Below are 15,221 nucleotides of genomic sequence, written 5' to 3' on the forward strand. Positions count from 1 at the left end.
TCCATGGGTTCTAACGGGCGCACCCCGAGGGAGCAAACTACAACTCCCGACGTGCCCCGCGGCCGGGCGGGGGAGGGGCTGGCAGGGAGGCGGAGAAGGAGAAGAAAGCTACAACATGGCGGCCACGGCCGCCCCAAAGCGCTGGGCGCTGTGAGGGGGGGCGGGGAGGAGCCCAGGAGCCAGCCCTCGGTTAGGGGAGGGGGGCTCCCGCCCCCCCTCGCCCTGACCCCGAAGTGGGGCCCACCGCGATGGGGGTCCAGGGCTTCCAGGAGTTCGTGGAGAAGCGCTGCCCGGGCGCCGTGGTACCCGTCGACCTGCTCAAGCTGGCCCGGGCGGCGGGGGTCCGCGGGGGGCCCCCCTACTGCGGCCTGGCCGGCTACCTCCAGCCGCTGCCCGGGCCCTACCCCCAGCCTCTCACGGCCCACTCCCAGCATGCTCCGGGGTTAGCGTCGGTAGCTCATTCCCAGCATGCTCCGGGGTTGGCGACGGTGGCGGCCCACTCCCAGCATGCTCCGGGGCTGGCGACAGTGGCGGCCCACTCCCAGCATGCTCCGGGGCTGGCGACGGTGGCGGCCCACTCCCAGCATGCTCCGGGGCTGGCGGCCCACTCCCAGCATGCTCCGGGGCTGGCGACGGTGGCGGCTCACTCCCAGCATGCTCCGGGGCTGACATCGGCCTGCCCGGCCCGGCTGCTGGTGGACGCGGATTCGGCCCTGCAGCGGCTGTATGGCGGCTACCAGACGGACTGGGTGTGCGGCGGCCAGTGGAACGCCATGGTGGGCTACCTGGCGGCCCTGTCCCAGGCCTGCCTCTATCAGGGCGGGCTGGAGCTGGCGGTCATCTTCAACGGCGGGCTGGGCAAGGAGCGGCTGCCCGAGTGGGGCCGCAAGGCCCAGGCCGAGCGGCAGACGGCCCAGCTCATCGCCGGCCACGTGGGCAACAAGGGCACGCCGCCCCCCCGCGCCTGGTTCCTGCCCCCCGCCTGCCTGGGGCACTGCGTCCGCCTGGCCATGATCCGCTTCCGGGTCAAGGTAGGAGAGGGCGGCTGCGCGCCTGCCCCCCATGTCCGTTCACCCCACGCCTCCCCCTGGCGCCCTATGACTGTGCCTACCTGAGTCTGCCCTCTGCCCTTCCACCTATGACCCCTTCCACCTGCATGAGCCCCGCTTCCTGCGGTCTGAGCTGTGACCGTAACCCCTTCTGCCTCCTTCCCCTGCACTCCATCGTTGTCTTTCGTCTCCTCTCCCGACCAGCTGGGCTGCCTGGCTCTGTGATTGTTCCCCAGAGGTGGCTGCATCCCAGCACCCGGCAAGCCCTTCCTATGTGGCGTTGTGTTCGGCTGTTCCCCAGCTGCCCCTGCACCTCAGCGTTGGGCGAGCCCTCACTGTGGCGTTATATGCGGCTGTTCCCCAGCTGCCCCGCCCCAGAGGTGGTTGCATCTCAGCGCTGGGAGACTCATATTCATTGCGTCTGTTGGATCTCTCTCTCCATCATCAACAGTGGTTGTCTTTTGACCTTTAATGTGGGGTCCTGGTACCCGAGTGCTGGATAGGAAGGGTACTTACGGGGCTAGCTGCATCGTCCGCCCTTGAGCTGTAGGTGCCAGGGGAACGCTCTGTGCCAGGCAAAGTGGAGAAATAGGACAGGGGGGTCATGGGGGAGAAGCAGCTGAACGGGAGCTTCTGGTGCGACACTGGGGCCGAAAGGGCTAAGGCCATCCTGGGATGTATAGACCGGGGAATCTCGAGTGGGAGCAGAGAGGTGATTTCACCCTGGATTCGGCCCTGGTGCGTCCGCTGTTGGGATCCCGCGTCCACTTCTGGTGTCTGGAATTCAAGGAGGCTGTTGATCTGTTGAAGAGGGTCCGGAGAAGAGCCAGGAGACCGATGTAAAGGGTTAGAAAACTGGCCTGCGAGAGACGCCAGGAGAGCGATCTATTGAGCTCCACAAGGGGAAGGGGAAGGGTGACGTGATCCCAGTCTCTAAACGCCTCCGGAGGGACCAAACGTTTACTGACGGGCTCGCCAGTCCAGCAGTGGAAGCTCGAACACAAGCTAGTGGCTGGAAGTTGAAGCTAAACAAATCCAGCCTGGAAATCAGGTGTAGATTTTGAACAGGGAGGGGCCCATTTCCCGAGGGACGTGTGGATTCTCCATTGAACTCAAGGACGTCCTGTGGCCTGTGTTTAAACAGGCGTCTCTGGGAGGCATGAGACGCCCAGCGCCCCAGAGCAGCGCCCGCGTGTTGGCAGTGTGGGGCTGGGCAACCCAGCTTTAATTAAAGGGAGGGAAGGAGCAGCCAGCCGGAGGGTTGTGGAATCGTGCCAGGGTTGCGATCAAAGGGAGGTGGGGTGTGGTGGGGGACAATCAAGGGACGGCAACGCTTCAAGGACAGGCAGCCGGAGCAGTTCTGGGTGGAGCTGCTTGTCCCATGCCCGAGGATAGTTCTGCCTCCGGATAAGGGCTGTGATCCACTCCCATGCTTCAGGGCTTCGCCAGCTCAGGTCAGGAAGGAAGGTTCCATCTCTCCCCAATGCAGAACTGTTGTTTCTCTGCCCTCCTCAGAAGCATCAGGGACTGGCTGCAGCTAGAGGCGTCGTGGGCCGGCAAGCCAGAGCCCTCTGTCTAGCCCCCTGGTCGCCCAATGTGGGGTTGGCCTGATTAACTCTGCCTCTGCCCTGGCTGATGGCTGGTACTGAGTCCCCGGGCCCTCGGGCAGAACCACGGGTTGCGCTGATGGGGAGAGAGAAACCCAGCAAAGAGCTGCCGGCTTCCTCCGAGCCCAGAGATGGCGCCTGCCAATTGCACCCCCCAGCGCGCTGTGTTCTCTCCTTCCTTCCTCTGCGGGGGGCTCTGTCCCCCACTCCTCCCCCCTATACAGGGCCCCCCGTTCCCTCTCTACAGCAGGGGGCCCTGCGGGTGCCCCATTCCCTCCTCCCTCTATACCAGGGCCCTCCATTTCTCCCTCCCCTATACCTGGGTCCCCCATTCCCCCCTCTGCGGCGGGGGGCTCCGTGCGGGCCCCATTCCTTCCCTTGTCTCACCACAGTCTTCTCCCACCTGCAGGTCTTCCAGAGCCTGGAGGACCATCACCTGGAGGTGGTGTCCTTCTTCCGGGAGCGTGGCTTCCACGGGCTGCTGGCCCACGACGCGGAGTTCGCCCTGGCCAGCCTGCCCTGCTACTTCAGCGCCCACGCCCTGAAGCTGAGCTGGAACGGCAAGAGCCTCACCACCAATCAGTTCCTCATGCACCAGGTGGCCAAGCAGCTGGGCCTGACGGTCTCCAGCTTCCCCGTCTTCGCTGCCCTGCTGGGTAGGAACAGCTGGGGGGGAATGGGGCTCAGCCCCTCTAGCTGGGGGCACGGATACGCAGGTCCCTCTGGGAGGGGGAGTCTGGGCCTGGGATCGAGGGGTCCGTGGCACTGGGTAAGCTGCGCCCTGGTCCTCCCGGCTGGGGGAGCTGCTCCCCACCCCACCGCCGTAGAGAGATGGTGGCATGACAGACAGGGCAGCCGCGGCGGTGGTGGCTCTAGCCGGGTCTCTGTGGCTGTGCGAGAGGTGCTCTGGGGTTGGGGAGCACACGAGGGGCTGGGGGACCGCTCTGGGCAGGGTCTCTGTGCTCTTTGGGGGACACCTGGTGGGGTGGGGGTTTGGGGACCTCTCTAGGCAGCATTTCTATGGGAAGTACCACACGGAGGAGTGTTGGGGATCACTCTAGGGAGGAACTCTATGGTCAGGGAACCCTGTACAGGGGACTGGAGACCACCCTCTAGGCAAGCACTCTATGGTCAGGGAGCACATGGGGGGGGGATTGGGAACTACTGTCTAGGCAAGGCCTTTGCTGACCAGTCTAGCCAGGAACTCTATGGTTAAAACACATTGGGGAGGAGGGGCTAGTCTCTGGTCAGAGTCCCTATGGTCAGGGAGGACATGGGCTGGAGACCACTCTAGTCAGGGTCTCTATGATCAGAGAGGACATGAGGGGCTGGGGACCACTCTAGGTAGGGTCTCTATGGTCAGGGAGGACATGAGGGGCTGGGGACCACTCTAGGTAGGGTCTCTATGGTCAGGGAGGACATGAGGAGCTGGGGATCACTCTAGGCAGGGTCTCTATGGTCAGGGAGGACATGGGCTGGGGATCACTCTAGGTAGGGTCTCTATGATCAGAGAGGACATGAGGGGCTGGGGACCACTCTAGGTAGGGTCTCTATGGTCAGGGAGGACATGAGGGGCTGGGGACCACTCTAGGTAGGGTCTCTATGGTCAGGGAATGGACTGGGGGACAGAGCCGGCTCCAGGCACCAGGCAACCAAGCTGGTGCTTGGGGCGGCACCTGGAGGGGGGCGGCGCGGCGCTTGGGCCCCCGGGGAGAGCGGGGCCACAGCCGGGCTCGCCGCCCTCCCCCCGGCGCTCTGGCCGCCCTCCCCCCCCCCCCGCGCCCTCCCCCCAGCTGCCGGGGGGAGAGCCGAGCCCCAGCCGGGGCTCGCCGCCCTCTCGCCGCCCTGCCCCCGGCACTCTGGCCGCCGGGGGGAGAGCCGAGCCCCCGCCGGGGCTCGCCGCCCTGCCCCCTGCGCTCTGGCCGCCGGGGGGAGAGCCGAGCCCCAGCCGGGGCTCGCCGCCCTGCCCCCGGCGCTCTGGCCGCCGGGGGAGGAGAGCCCCCTGCCCCCTGCGCTCTGGCCGCCGGGGGGAGAGCCGAGCCCCAGCCGGGGCTCGCCGCCCTCTCGCCGCCCTGCCCCCGGCGCTCTGGCCGCCGGGGGAGGAGAGCCCCCTGCGCTCTGGCCGCCGGGGGGAGAGCCGAGCCCCAGCCGGGGCTCGCCGCCCTCTCGCCGCCCTGCCCCCGGCGCTCTGGCCGCCGGGGGAGGAGAGCCGAGCCCCCGCCGGGGCTCGCCGCCCTCCTCCCAGGGCTCCGGCCGCCCTCCCCTCCGGCGCCCTCCCCCCGGCTTCGCCCCCCCCCCCCCCCCGCGGAGCCGGCCCTGCTGGGGGGGGGGGGGGGGGTGTTGGAATTGCATGAAGAAAGGGGATCACTCAAAGGGGATCCGGAGAGAAAGAGGGGTGCATTTATGCAAATAACAGCGCCTAGTAATCAAATATTCAAATCAGGGCTGCCTCATTTGCATAACATCTGTTTTCTGGCCCTCTGGCCTGAATCCTCCAATCAGAAGACTCCGTGACCGCCCCCCCCTTTCCTCTTTGGGAGCGGGGTGTGGGCACCGAATCCCTTTGGGGCGCAGTAACCGGGGACCGTGTTATTCCCGCCCCCCCCAGGTAACCACATCCTCCCGGACGAGGACCTGGCTGCTTTCCACTGGAGCCTGCTGGGGCCAGACCACCCGCTGGCATCGCTCAAGGTAGACTCTCAAGTCCCCTGGCACCGCCCGCAGCAGCCTGGTAGGGCTGGGACGGGATTGGCCTTGCAGATAGGCATTGTGGGTCGGAGCAGAGGGGACGGAGAGCCAGGATCCCTGGCCCTAGGAGGAGAGTGGGGTCTCGTGGTTAGAACAGGGGAGGCTGGGGACTCTCCGGGCGGGCGTCTGCGGTCGGGGAGCCCCCGGGGGGCTGGGGACTCTCCGGGCGGGCGTCTGCGGTCGGGGAGCCCCCGGGGGGCTGGGGACTCTCCGGGCGGGCGTCTGCGGTCGGGGAGCCCCCGGGGGGCTGGGGACTCTCCGGGCGGGCGTCTGCGGTCGGGGAGCCCCCGGGGGGCTGGGGACTCTCCGGGCGGGCGTCTGCGGTCGGGGAGCCCCCGGGGGGCTGGGGACTCTCCGGGCGGGCGTCTGCGGTCGGGGAGCCCCCGGGGGGCTGGGGACTCTCCGGGCGGGCGTCTGCGGTCGGGGAGCCCCCGGGGGGCTGGGGACTCTCCGGGCGGGCGTCTGCGGTCGGGGAGCCCCCGGGGGGCTGGGGACTCTCCGGGCGGGCGTCTGTGGTCGGGGAGCCCCCGGGGGGCTGGGGACTCTCTGGGCAGGCTCTCTGGTCGGGGAGCCCCTGGGGGGCTGGGGACTCTCCGGGCGGGCGTCTGCGGTCGGGGAGCCCCCGGGGGGCTGGGGACTCTCCGGGCGGGCGTCTGCGGTCGGGGAGCCCCCGGGGGGCTGGGGACTCTCCGGGCGGGCGTCTGCGGTCGGGGAGCCCCCGGGGGGCTGGGGACTCTCTGGGCGGGCGTCTGTGGTCGGGGAGCCCCCGGGGGGCTGGGGACTCTCCGGGCAGGCTCTCTGGTCGGGGATCGCATGGGGGGTGATGGAGGGTGGGGCTTCCAGCCTGGCTGCCTGTGGGGTGCCAGATGCTGAGCACTGTCCGTGTCTCCCCCCCCCCGTGCCCAGGTCCGAGCCCACCAGCTGGTGCTGCCCCCCTGCGACGTGGTGATCAAGGCGGTCTCGGAGTACGTCAGCGCCATCAAAGACCCCTGCGACCTGGATGCCGTGGGGAGAGACGTCTTCAAACACTCTCAGGTGAGCGGGGAGGGGCCTGGCTTGCTGACCGGAGCTGCTGATCCGGTCCCCTGGCGTGCCATGAGACCCCCTCTGGCCGAGATTGGGGGGTGCCCAGCGCTCCGAGAGATCCCCCTGACTGAGATCCGGGGCCCGCCGCGTGCCGTGAGACCCCCTCCAGCTGAGATCGGGGGCCCCAGCGTGCCGTGAGACCCCCTCCGGCTGAGACTGGGGGCCCCAGCGTGCCGTGAGACCCCCTCCGGCTGAAATCAGGGGGCCCCAGGCGCGCTGGCTTTTGCCCCATCTCTTTGGGGGTCCGACTCCCAAGCCCCGTTGGGCTGACACTGCAGTCCTGTGTCGCTCTGTAGCGTCAGACAGAGCACAGCAGCTCCTGCTTTGAGAGGTGGGTTCGATGGCCGGGGTGGGGCCGCTTTTAGGCCCCGGATCCCCAGCCAGTCTCCTGTCCGCTTTGCTCCCCCAGTCCAGGACAGAGGATAAGATTGAGCGTTTCAAGAAAGCCGTGAACTATTATTCGGTGACTGCCAAGATGCCCCCAGCTCCTGTGGGCCTGTCCTCGTTTGTACGTGAGTATCTGACGGGGCTGCTTCCCACAGCGCCCCCTGCTGGAAGAGGCCGGGGCTGGAGCAGCCAGGAGCTCCCCCCACAGCCAGCGCCCCTCCCCCTTCCCACAGTGCCCCCTGCTGGGCGAGGCCAGGACTGGAGCAGCCGGGAGCTCCCCCCAGAGCCAGCGCTTCTCCCCCTCCCCACAGCCCCCCCCCCCACCGCTCTAACCCAGTAGACCCCACACCCCTCCCAGAGCCAGGCAGAGAACCCAGGAGTCCTGGCTCCCAGCCCCCCCTGCTCTAACCACTAGACCCCACTCCCCTCCCAGAGCCAGGCAGAGAACCCAGGAGTCCTGGCGCCCAGCCCCCCATGCTCTAACCACTAGACCCCACTCCCCTCCCAGAGCCGGGGAGAACCCAGGAGTTCTGGCCACCCCCTGCTCTAACCACTAGACCCCACTCCCCTCCCAGAGCCGGGGAGAACCCAGGAGTTCTGGCCACCCCCTGCTAACCATTAAGCCCCGCTCCCCTCCGCTTGCCGAGCCCCCGCTCTGTGTCTCAGTGCCAGGCTATGGATCCAACCACTTCGGAGGAGCAGCCCCTGCGCAGCGCAGCCCGGTGGGATCCCTCCCCACGGGGAAGCCTATGGTATGTTCCAATCCGGGGTGCGGAATGGGATTGGGGTCTCTGGAGTCAGTGGGTTGGAGTGGGGGTGGGGAAGACTGACAGCCAGGACTCCTGGGTTCTCTCCACGGCTCTGGAAGGGGAGTGGAGTCTAGTGATTAGAGCTGCAGGGGCTGGGAGCCAGGACTCCTGGGTTCTCTCCCCAGCTCTGGGAGGGGAGTGGGGGCTGGTGGTTAGAGCGGGGGACGCTGGGAGCCAGGACTCCTGGGTTCTCTGCCCAGTTCAGGGAAGGGAGGGGGGGTCTAGGGATTAGAGCGAGGGGGGAGGGGGTTGGAGCCAGGACTCCTGGGTTCTCCTGGCTGTCAGGGGAGGTGGGGTCTGCTGCTCTTTGCTCACCTCTCTCTCTGCCTCCCTCCCCAGTTCTCACCCCACCTGGGGCCAAAGATGCAGTACCAGCCGCCAGCCCCGCCCTCCTCCTCGGCCGCCTCCTTCCCGCCGGGCCCCAGCGCCAGCCTCCTCTTCTCCCCCCACCTGCTTGGAGACGTGCCCCCCTTTCACGAGGACCCCGTCCTGAAGGGCGGCGACTTCAACAGCTGGCCCGGCACCTACAACGCCCAGTTCCCCCACCACCACCGGGGCCCCAAGCCCTCCCCTTCCTCTGGGCCGGCCTCCTCCCCCTCCTCCTCCTCCGACGGCGAAGAGCACAACGGGGGCAGTGCCAAGTGAGTGCGGGCTAGTGGTTAGAGCAGGGGGGCAGGAGCCAGGTCCCCTGGGTTCTCTCTCTGGCTCTGGGAGGGGAGTGGGGGCTGGTGGTTAGAGCAGGGGGGCTGGGAGCCAGGACTCCTGGGTTCTCTCCCCAGCTCTGGGAGGGGAGTGGGGGCTAGTGGTTAGAGCAGGGGGGCTGGGAGCCAGGACTCCTGGGTTCTCTCTCTGGCTCTGGGAGGGGAGTGGGGGCTGGTGGTTAGAGCAGGGGGGGCTGGGAGCCAGGACTCCTGGGTTCTCTCCCTGGCTCTGGGAGGGGAGTGCGTCATCACCTCCCCCATGTCTCCTCTCCAGCCACGTCTCCGAAGTGCTGCAGCCGAAGTCTGGCTGGGAGGGGCCCGGTGCTGAGAAGCTGAGACAGGGCTGGGGGCAGGCCGGGGGCTCCGGCGACACCGACGGGCCCCTGGCTGGGCCCGAGCCCTCCATCCCCTCGCTGCTTTCCATGGCCACCCGCAACCACATGGACATAACCACCCCCCCGCTGCCCCCCGTCGCCCCCGAGGTCCTGCGGGTGGCTGAGCACCGGCACCGACGCGGCCTCATGTACCCCTCCATCTACCATGTTCTTACCAAGGTGAGCCCGGCTCCAGTCCTGGCTCTGGGAGGGGAGTGGGGGCTAGTGGTTAGAGCAGGGGGGGCTGGGAGCCAGGACTCCTGGGTTCTCTCCCTGGCTCTGGAAGGAGAGTGGGGGCTGGTGGTTAGAGCTGGGGGGCTGGGCACCAGGACTCCTGGGTTCTCTCCCCGGCTCTGGGAGGGGAGGGGTCTGGTGGGTTAGAGTGGGGGGAGCCAGGACTCCTGGGTTCTCAGTTCCTCTCCTGACATTCCGGCGCAGGGCGAGATCAAGCTCCCCGTGTGCATCGAGGACGAGTGTAACACTGAGTTGCCTCCAGCCGCTGTCCTCTTCCGCGGCGCCCGCCAGCATGTCTACGGGGTGCTGTTCGGCGTGGCCGAGAACCAGCGCCGGGTGGAGCGCCTGGCCATCCGCCGCCGCATCCCCACGGAAGGTACGGACCCCCGTGGTGGGGGCTGGGAGACTCCGGACACCTGAGTTCTGTCCCTAGCTCTGGGAAGGGAGTGGTGTTTGGGGGTATGAGGAGCCAGGACTCCTGGGTTCTCTCCCCGCTCTGGGAGGGGAGTGGGGGCTGGTGGTCGGGCCGGGGGCTGGGAGCCAGGACTCCTGGGTTCTCTCCCCGCTCTGGGAGCGGAGTGGGGGCTGGTGGTTAGAGCTGGGGGGGGCTGGGAGCCAGGACTCCTGGGTTCTCTCCCCGCTCTGGGAGGGGAGTGGGGGCTGGTGGTCGGGCGGGGGGCTGGGAGCCAGGACTCCTGGGTTCTCTCTGACCCCTTCCCCTCTCATTGCCCCGCAGTGCCCCCTGTGATCATCAAGGAGTGGGCGGCCTACAAGGGGAAGTCCCCGCAGACGCCGGAGCTGGTCTCGGCCCTGGCCTTCCGCGAGTGGACCTGCCCCAACCTGCGGAAGCTGTGGCTGGGGAAGGCGGTGGAGGACAAGAACCGGCGCATGAGGGCCTTCCTGGCCTGCCTGCGGGCCGACACGCCCGGCATGCTGAACCCGGCCAACGTGCCCACGCACCTGCTGCTGATGTGCTGTGTGCTGCGGTGAGCAGGGGCGACCAGCGACAGAACCAGGCCCCTGCTCTCACCACTAGACCCCACTCTCCTCCCAGAGCCGGGGAGAGAACCCAGGCATCCTGGCTCCCAGCCCCCCCACCTCCCCCCGCTCTCACCACTAGACCCCACTCCCCTCCCAGAGCCGGGGAGAGAACCCAGGCGTCCTGGCTCCCAGCCCCCACTCCCCTCCGCGAGCCGCTCCATGTGGGAATGCCGGGCCTGGCCAGGTTCACTCTCTGTTCTGTTTTCAGTTACATGATGCAGTGGCCCGGAGGGAGGACCCTTCATAGGCATGAGCTGGACGTGTTCCTGGCTCAGGCGGTTTCCTCTCAGCTCTACGAGCCGGATCAGCTGCAGGAGCTGAAGGTAGGGGGCTGCCGCCACGTTTCCCGGGGGGAAAGCTGCCGTGTCCCCCCGCTTCTCCAGCCTGGGGTGCCTCGCACCCTGCTTCGCTGCTGCCCGGCCCACGCAGCCACCCGCCTCGGCGTCACTGCCTGCTCTGGCTGGCCACTCACCAGCTACTCCCAGCCCTTGCCCAGGGGTGCGGCTCGTCCTGCCCCGTCTCTCCCGGCTCCCCAATGGAAACCGGCCTGCCCAGACCCCGTTCGCTCCGGCGGAGGTTCCCAAACACGCCGGGGTAGAGAAAACCATCCAAGAAGTTCATTAACCCCAGGCAGAAAGATTTGAAGTGATGACTGGTGGTGAGGCGTGAAAGTCGCGCTGGGTCCCAAAGAAAATCAAACAAGAGAAGACCCAGACCGGTACCTAACGTAACGAGCCAGGTGAACTTAAAAGCAAAAAGGGTTTTCTCCCTATAAGGACCTACTGGGTCGATCTTTCCACCAGGACCCCGGCCCAGTTCAGTAATGCTTCATTTGTCTTTCAAACGGGGCTGCTGCCCTGAGTAGAGATGAGGGGAGAATACGATTTGGGCTCCTCTGTTTCCATTCGTATTCCCCTCTCCCTCCCTTGAGGATTATCTCCAGCTTGGGTGCAGGAAACCCCAGCTGTGTCTTTGCCAATGTGTAAAGTTCTTGTTCGCACCCTTCTTCCCGCCAAAGACTGGCCGCTTACCCAGGTGATAGTCTGCTTTATTATGCTGTCACCTGGCCAGGCCGTCAGTGTGTCCCTTGTCTCTGAGGAACTGGTTTGTGCCTGCATGTCACAGCGATGTTACACAGTGGAATCTCATAACTTTCCATACAACGTTGATACACACATTTTACTGGAACAATAATGTTCAGCAGATTATGAGTTTTCAGGTGATACCTCACAAGGCACATTTTGTACACAATTTATCCTAGTCTGTAAAAGCAGTGAACATGGGGTACAGTTAGTGACAGCCAGCACTGGAGCTGTTTGGGAGAAAGGTGAATGGGAGCGGGGTGCAGTGACTAGTATGGGGGGCTAGCAGCCAGGACTCCTGGGTTCTCTTCCCAGCTCTCACTGGAGAATGTGCTGGAGTTATTCCTTTACTAGATTAAAAACTGCCAATCTGCTCTGTTCCCCAGATGCCCACATCTCAACGCCGGGTGAGCCTCCCCATGCAGTGTTATGTGTGGCTGTTCCCCAGCTGCCCTGCCCCAGAGGTGGCTGCACTCCTCCCCATGTTAACGTGATGGGAATGGTTCCCTTGCAGATCGAGAAGCTGGATGCCCGGGGCGTACAGCTGGCAGCCCTCTTCATGAGTGGAGTAGATACGGCTCTGTTTGCCAACGACGCCTGCGGGCAGCCGGTGCCCTGGGAACACTGCTGCCCCTGGATCTACTTCGATGGCAAACTCTTCCAGAGCAAGCTCATCAAAGCCACCCGCGACAGGGCCCCCCTCATTGACCTGTGTGACGGGCAGGTATGGGGCAGGATGCCTGGGTTCTCTCCTTGCCTCTGGGATGGGGAGTGGGATCTAGTGGGTTAGAGCGGGGGCCTGGGAGCCAGGACTCCTGGGTTCTCTCCCCGGCTTTGGGAGGGGAGTGGGGTCTAGTGGTTAGAGCAGGGGGTGCTGGGAGCCAGGACGCCTGGGTTCTATCTGGGGGGAGAGTGCGGGAGGGGGTTTGAGAGGCTGCTCCTCTTGGTCTGGAAGTACCTGGATGTTCTGACATTGGGGCAGGCTGTGGGGGAGGGGCAGGGATGTGGGGGAGGAGGTCAGCTGGATTCAACTCCCCCCGCCCCCCACTTTCCTCCCCAGATGGAGCAGGCGGCCAAAGTGGAGAGGATGAGACAGAGCATCCTGGAGGGCGTGAACTTCAACCGCCAGGCCCCGCCCCCTCTGCTCCCGCCCCCTCCCTTTGTGCCTGCCATGGCCGCGCCCTTCTATTCGATGCCCCTCTACCCCCGCACCACGGGCTCTGTGCTGCCACCAACTCCTGGGAGGAGCAGAGGGTTCACAGGTGAGAGATCGTTGTGTCCCCTGAGCCGTGTCCCTGCCCTGTCCCGCGGGGCATTGGTGGCAGCAGTGGGATCCCCAGATGGCTGGATTGTATGCCCTCTTGAAGGCAGGGGTAGGGGAGGCCTCTTTTCTCCCCCCTCCAGTTGTAGATATGTGGAGTGTGGGGGGCTGGTGGGGTGCTCCAGAGCAGTGGGGCTGGGGGGCATCATCCTATTGAGATGCATCGGGGCAGATTCCCTCTGTAAGTGCTATTGGCTCAGGCTCTCTGCAGACTCAGGCAGAGGTCGGTAATGCCTAGGGCAGTTCACACCTCTCCCAGTGACTGGCTCAGAGTCTCTGCAGACTCAGGCAGACCCTGTTTCTGACCCAAAAGATGACATTCTGCTACTGTCTCATATCTCCTGGGGCCTGTACGTGACCCTAGTGTCACCTGTCACTCATCTCCCCCCCTCTGTCTCCGCTTCCCTAGGTCTCCACCCCATCCCGCCTCAGGGGGGCAAGCTGGAGATCGCCGGCATGGTTGTCGGCCAGTGGGCGGGCAGTAAGCCCTCGCGGGGGCGGGGCTCCTTTGGGATGCAGGTGGTGTCTGTCGGGGGGCCAGGGAAGGGGTAAGTACCGCAGCACTGCTGGGGGTGGGCTGGAGAGAGGCTTTGCTGGCTGCTGGGGGACCAGCATTCTCCCCTTGGGTCATCTCTGCGCCATGCGAGCCATCTGTGTGTGGCAGCTGTTCCCCAGCCGCCTCGCCCCGCCCCAGAGACAGCTGCATCTCAGCACCCGGCAAGCCATCCCTGTCCTCATGAATTATGCTTATATTATTTGTAATCATTAGAACTATTAATGGCCACTGTTTTTATCCTCGTTAACGTCACCCTGGTTATTAGGCCCATTACTTAATTACTCTTATTACGGGGGCATCAGTGTAACAACCCTGCTGCTAGCTAATCAGTATTATTTTCCGCCTTGCTCCACCCCAGACGCAGTCGAGACGGGTCTGGAAAACTCCCCAAAGGAAACAAGAAACTTAGCAAGCAGGTACGTGTTTCTGCCTTTCCCTCAGCCCCACTGGTCTGGATGCTCCCGCCAACCCTTCTCCATGCCCCCCACCCCCCTACAGCTGGGTTGCTGTCCCCGTGCAGCGTTATGTGTGGCTGTTCCCCAGCTGCCCCGCCCCAGAGGTGGCTGCATCTCAGCCACGGGCCTAGTGGGACGGGATTCCAGCGGGTGTCCGAATATGTTGCACTCCTGTTCTCCGCAGGGCTCGTTGGAGGGAGCAGCCAAAGCAGCAGAGTGGCAGAGCGGGCAGTCCCCGTCACAGGTGAACGGGGGCGAGGATTCGGGGGGCGGTCCCTGCCCCCCGGCCCCATCACAATGTGCCTTAGCCAGAGACGCTGAGCCCTGCGGTGACGAGGGCCAGGACTGCGGGCGGCTGGCCCAGGAGGTGGATCGCAGCCCCGATACCAAGCTGCCCCTCCCGGCTCTGCAGAAGGAAGAGTGACGGGGGGGGGGGGGACCTGATTCGGGGGCGGGGCCAGGAGTGTGAAAGCCTCAGGGTACCATGAGGACAGGGGGGTTGGAAAGGCAGCACCCCAGTGCATTGTGGGGGATCGTCCCCTAATTAAAGGGATGGTCTCCTACAGCGCCCCAGTGCATTGTGGGGGATCGTCCCCTAATTAAAGGGATGGTCTCCTACAGCGCCCTAGTGCATTGTGGGAGGATTTGTACCTGTTTTCCTACCCCCTGCCCCCTCCTGGCACTGACACCCACCCCGATCATGCTGATTGGCTCCACAACATGGCGTATTTTATTATTTTTTTTATTTTAATATTTGTGGGTGGGGAGTTGACGGTTTTTTATGGTTTTTAACATATTATATATATACCCCTCTCCCGGCTCTTGTAGCGGGGGGGCGGGAGAAATGCTATTAAGTAAAGGGGGAGCCGTTAAAAGGAAGCCAGCCAGGATGAATAAAAGCGAGTGGGGAGGGGTGATGTCGTGGCGCCCACTGCCCTGCAACGCTGGGCGCCCTCCACTCCCCGGCACCCACAGCGCCCCTTGCTGCTCTGGGTGGAGCCCCAAAACGTCCCGGGGGTGGGGAGGCGGATTTCCCTAATATTTGGCGGGTGCAGATGCCCCCAGCCCGTGTTCGTTTCGGGCGGCGTGGGGGCAAGTTCGGGGCAGAGGCGCGGATGGCTGAAATCCGCCCGTGCTTTGTACAGAGAGAAGAGAGAGATTATATTTACAGAGACAGATTCTATATAGAAACTACGTATCTCGGGGGGAGGAATTCCCGTGTCCCCAGCCACAGCTCCAGAGCCGTCCGCCTGTACCCAGGGGGGCAGGGGCAGTCGGGGGGGGTCCCTCCGAAACCAGACTTCCGCGGAGTCCCCCCTCCTGGCCGCGGTTCCCAGCTGGGCTGGCCAATGGAGGGTGGAGGAGGGGTTCAGGTTGGTGGGCAGGGATTTTGAGGCTGGGGGGCTGTTAGGGTTTCCGTCCCATGGGAGGGGAATGCGGGGACTTGGAGGCTGACTGGTCGGGGATGTATTTGGTGTGGGGGGAACCCCCTTAAAGTCCCATTCAAATCTGGTGGAAAGGTTTTGTATCCTAATTCCCCCCCCCCCCCCCCCGACTCTAACTTCAGGCCGGGGGGCTGGTGGTGAATTCCCATCCTGGCCCCCCGGACGGCTCCTCTCCTGACCAGTCCACGCCCCTGTCGGCACGGGAAGGCTTGAATTCCCCCAGATCCAGGCAGAGACATGGGGATTTGGGGAACAGGGAGGGGGCAGGAAACAGCCCAAATCTCGATAAACTTTATATATTATTTTCCCCCCGCCTCGGGGGTGGG

At 65.1% G+C, this 15,221-nt stretch overlaps 1 protein-coding gene across 1 annotated transcript; it reads left to right on the forward strand.

The window, feature by feature from the left end:
• Nucleotides 1–248: 248 nt before the first annotated feature.
• FAM120C (family with sequence similarity 120 member C) lies at nt 249–13,874 on the forward strand. The gene is made up of 16 exons (XM_065423067.1): nt 249–1,031; nt 3,066–3,312; nt 5,265–5,347; nt 6,311–6,439; nt 6,900–7,002; nt 7,544–7,629; nt 8,026–8,327; nt 8,662–8,941; nt 9,200–9,371; nt 9,732–9,981; nt 10,245–10,359; nt 11,633–11,842; nt 12,179–12,380; nt 12,849–12,987; nt 13,354–13,411; nt 13,635–13,874. Exons 1-16 carry the CDS (start codon nt 249–251, stop codon nt 13,872–13,874), a joined length of 3,399 nt encoding a protein of 1,132 aa, XP_065279139.1.
• The last annotated feature ends 1,347 nt before the right edge of the window (nt 13,875–15,221 follow it).

Source organism: Emys orbicularis (genome assembly GCF_028017835.1).
Source record: "Emys orbicularis isolate rEmyOrb1 chromosome 21 unlocalized genomic scaffold, rEmyOrb1.hap1 SUPER_21_unloc_2, whole genome shotgun sequence".
Taxonomy (NCBI): domain Eukaryota; kingdom Metazoa; phylum Chordata; order Testudines; family Emydidae; genus Emys; species Emys orbicularis.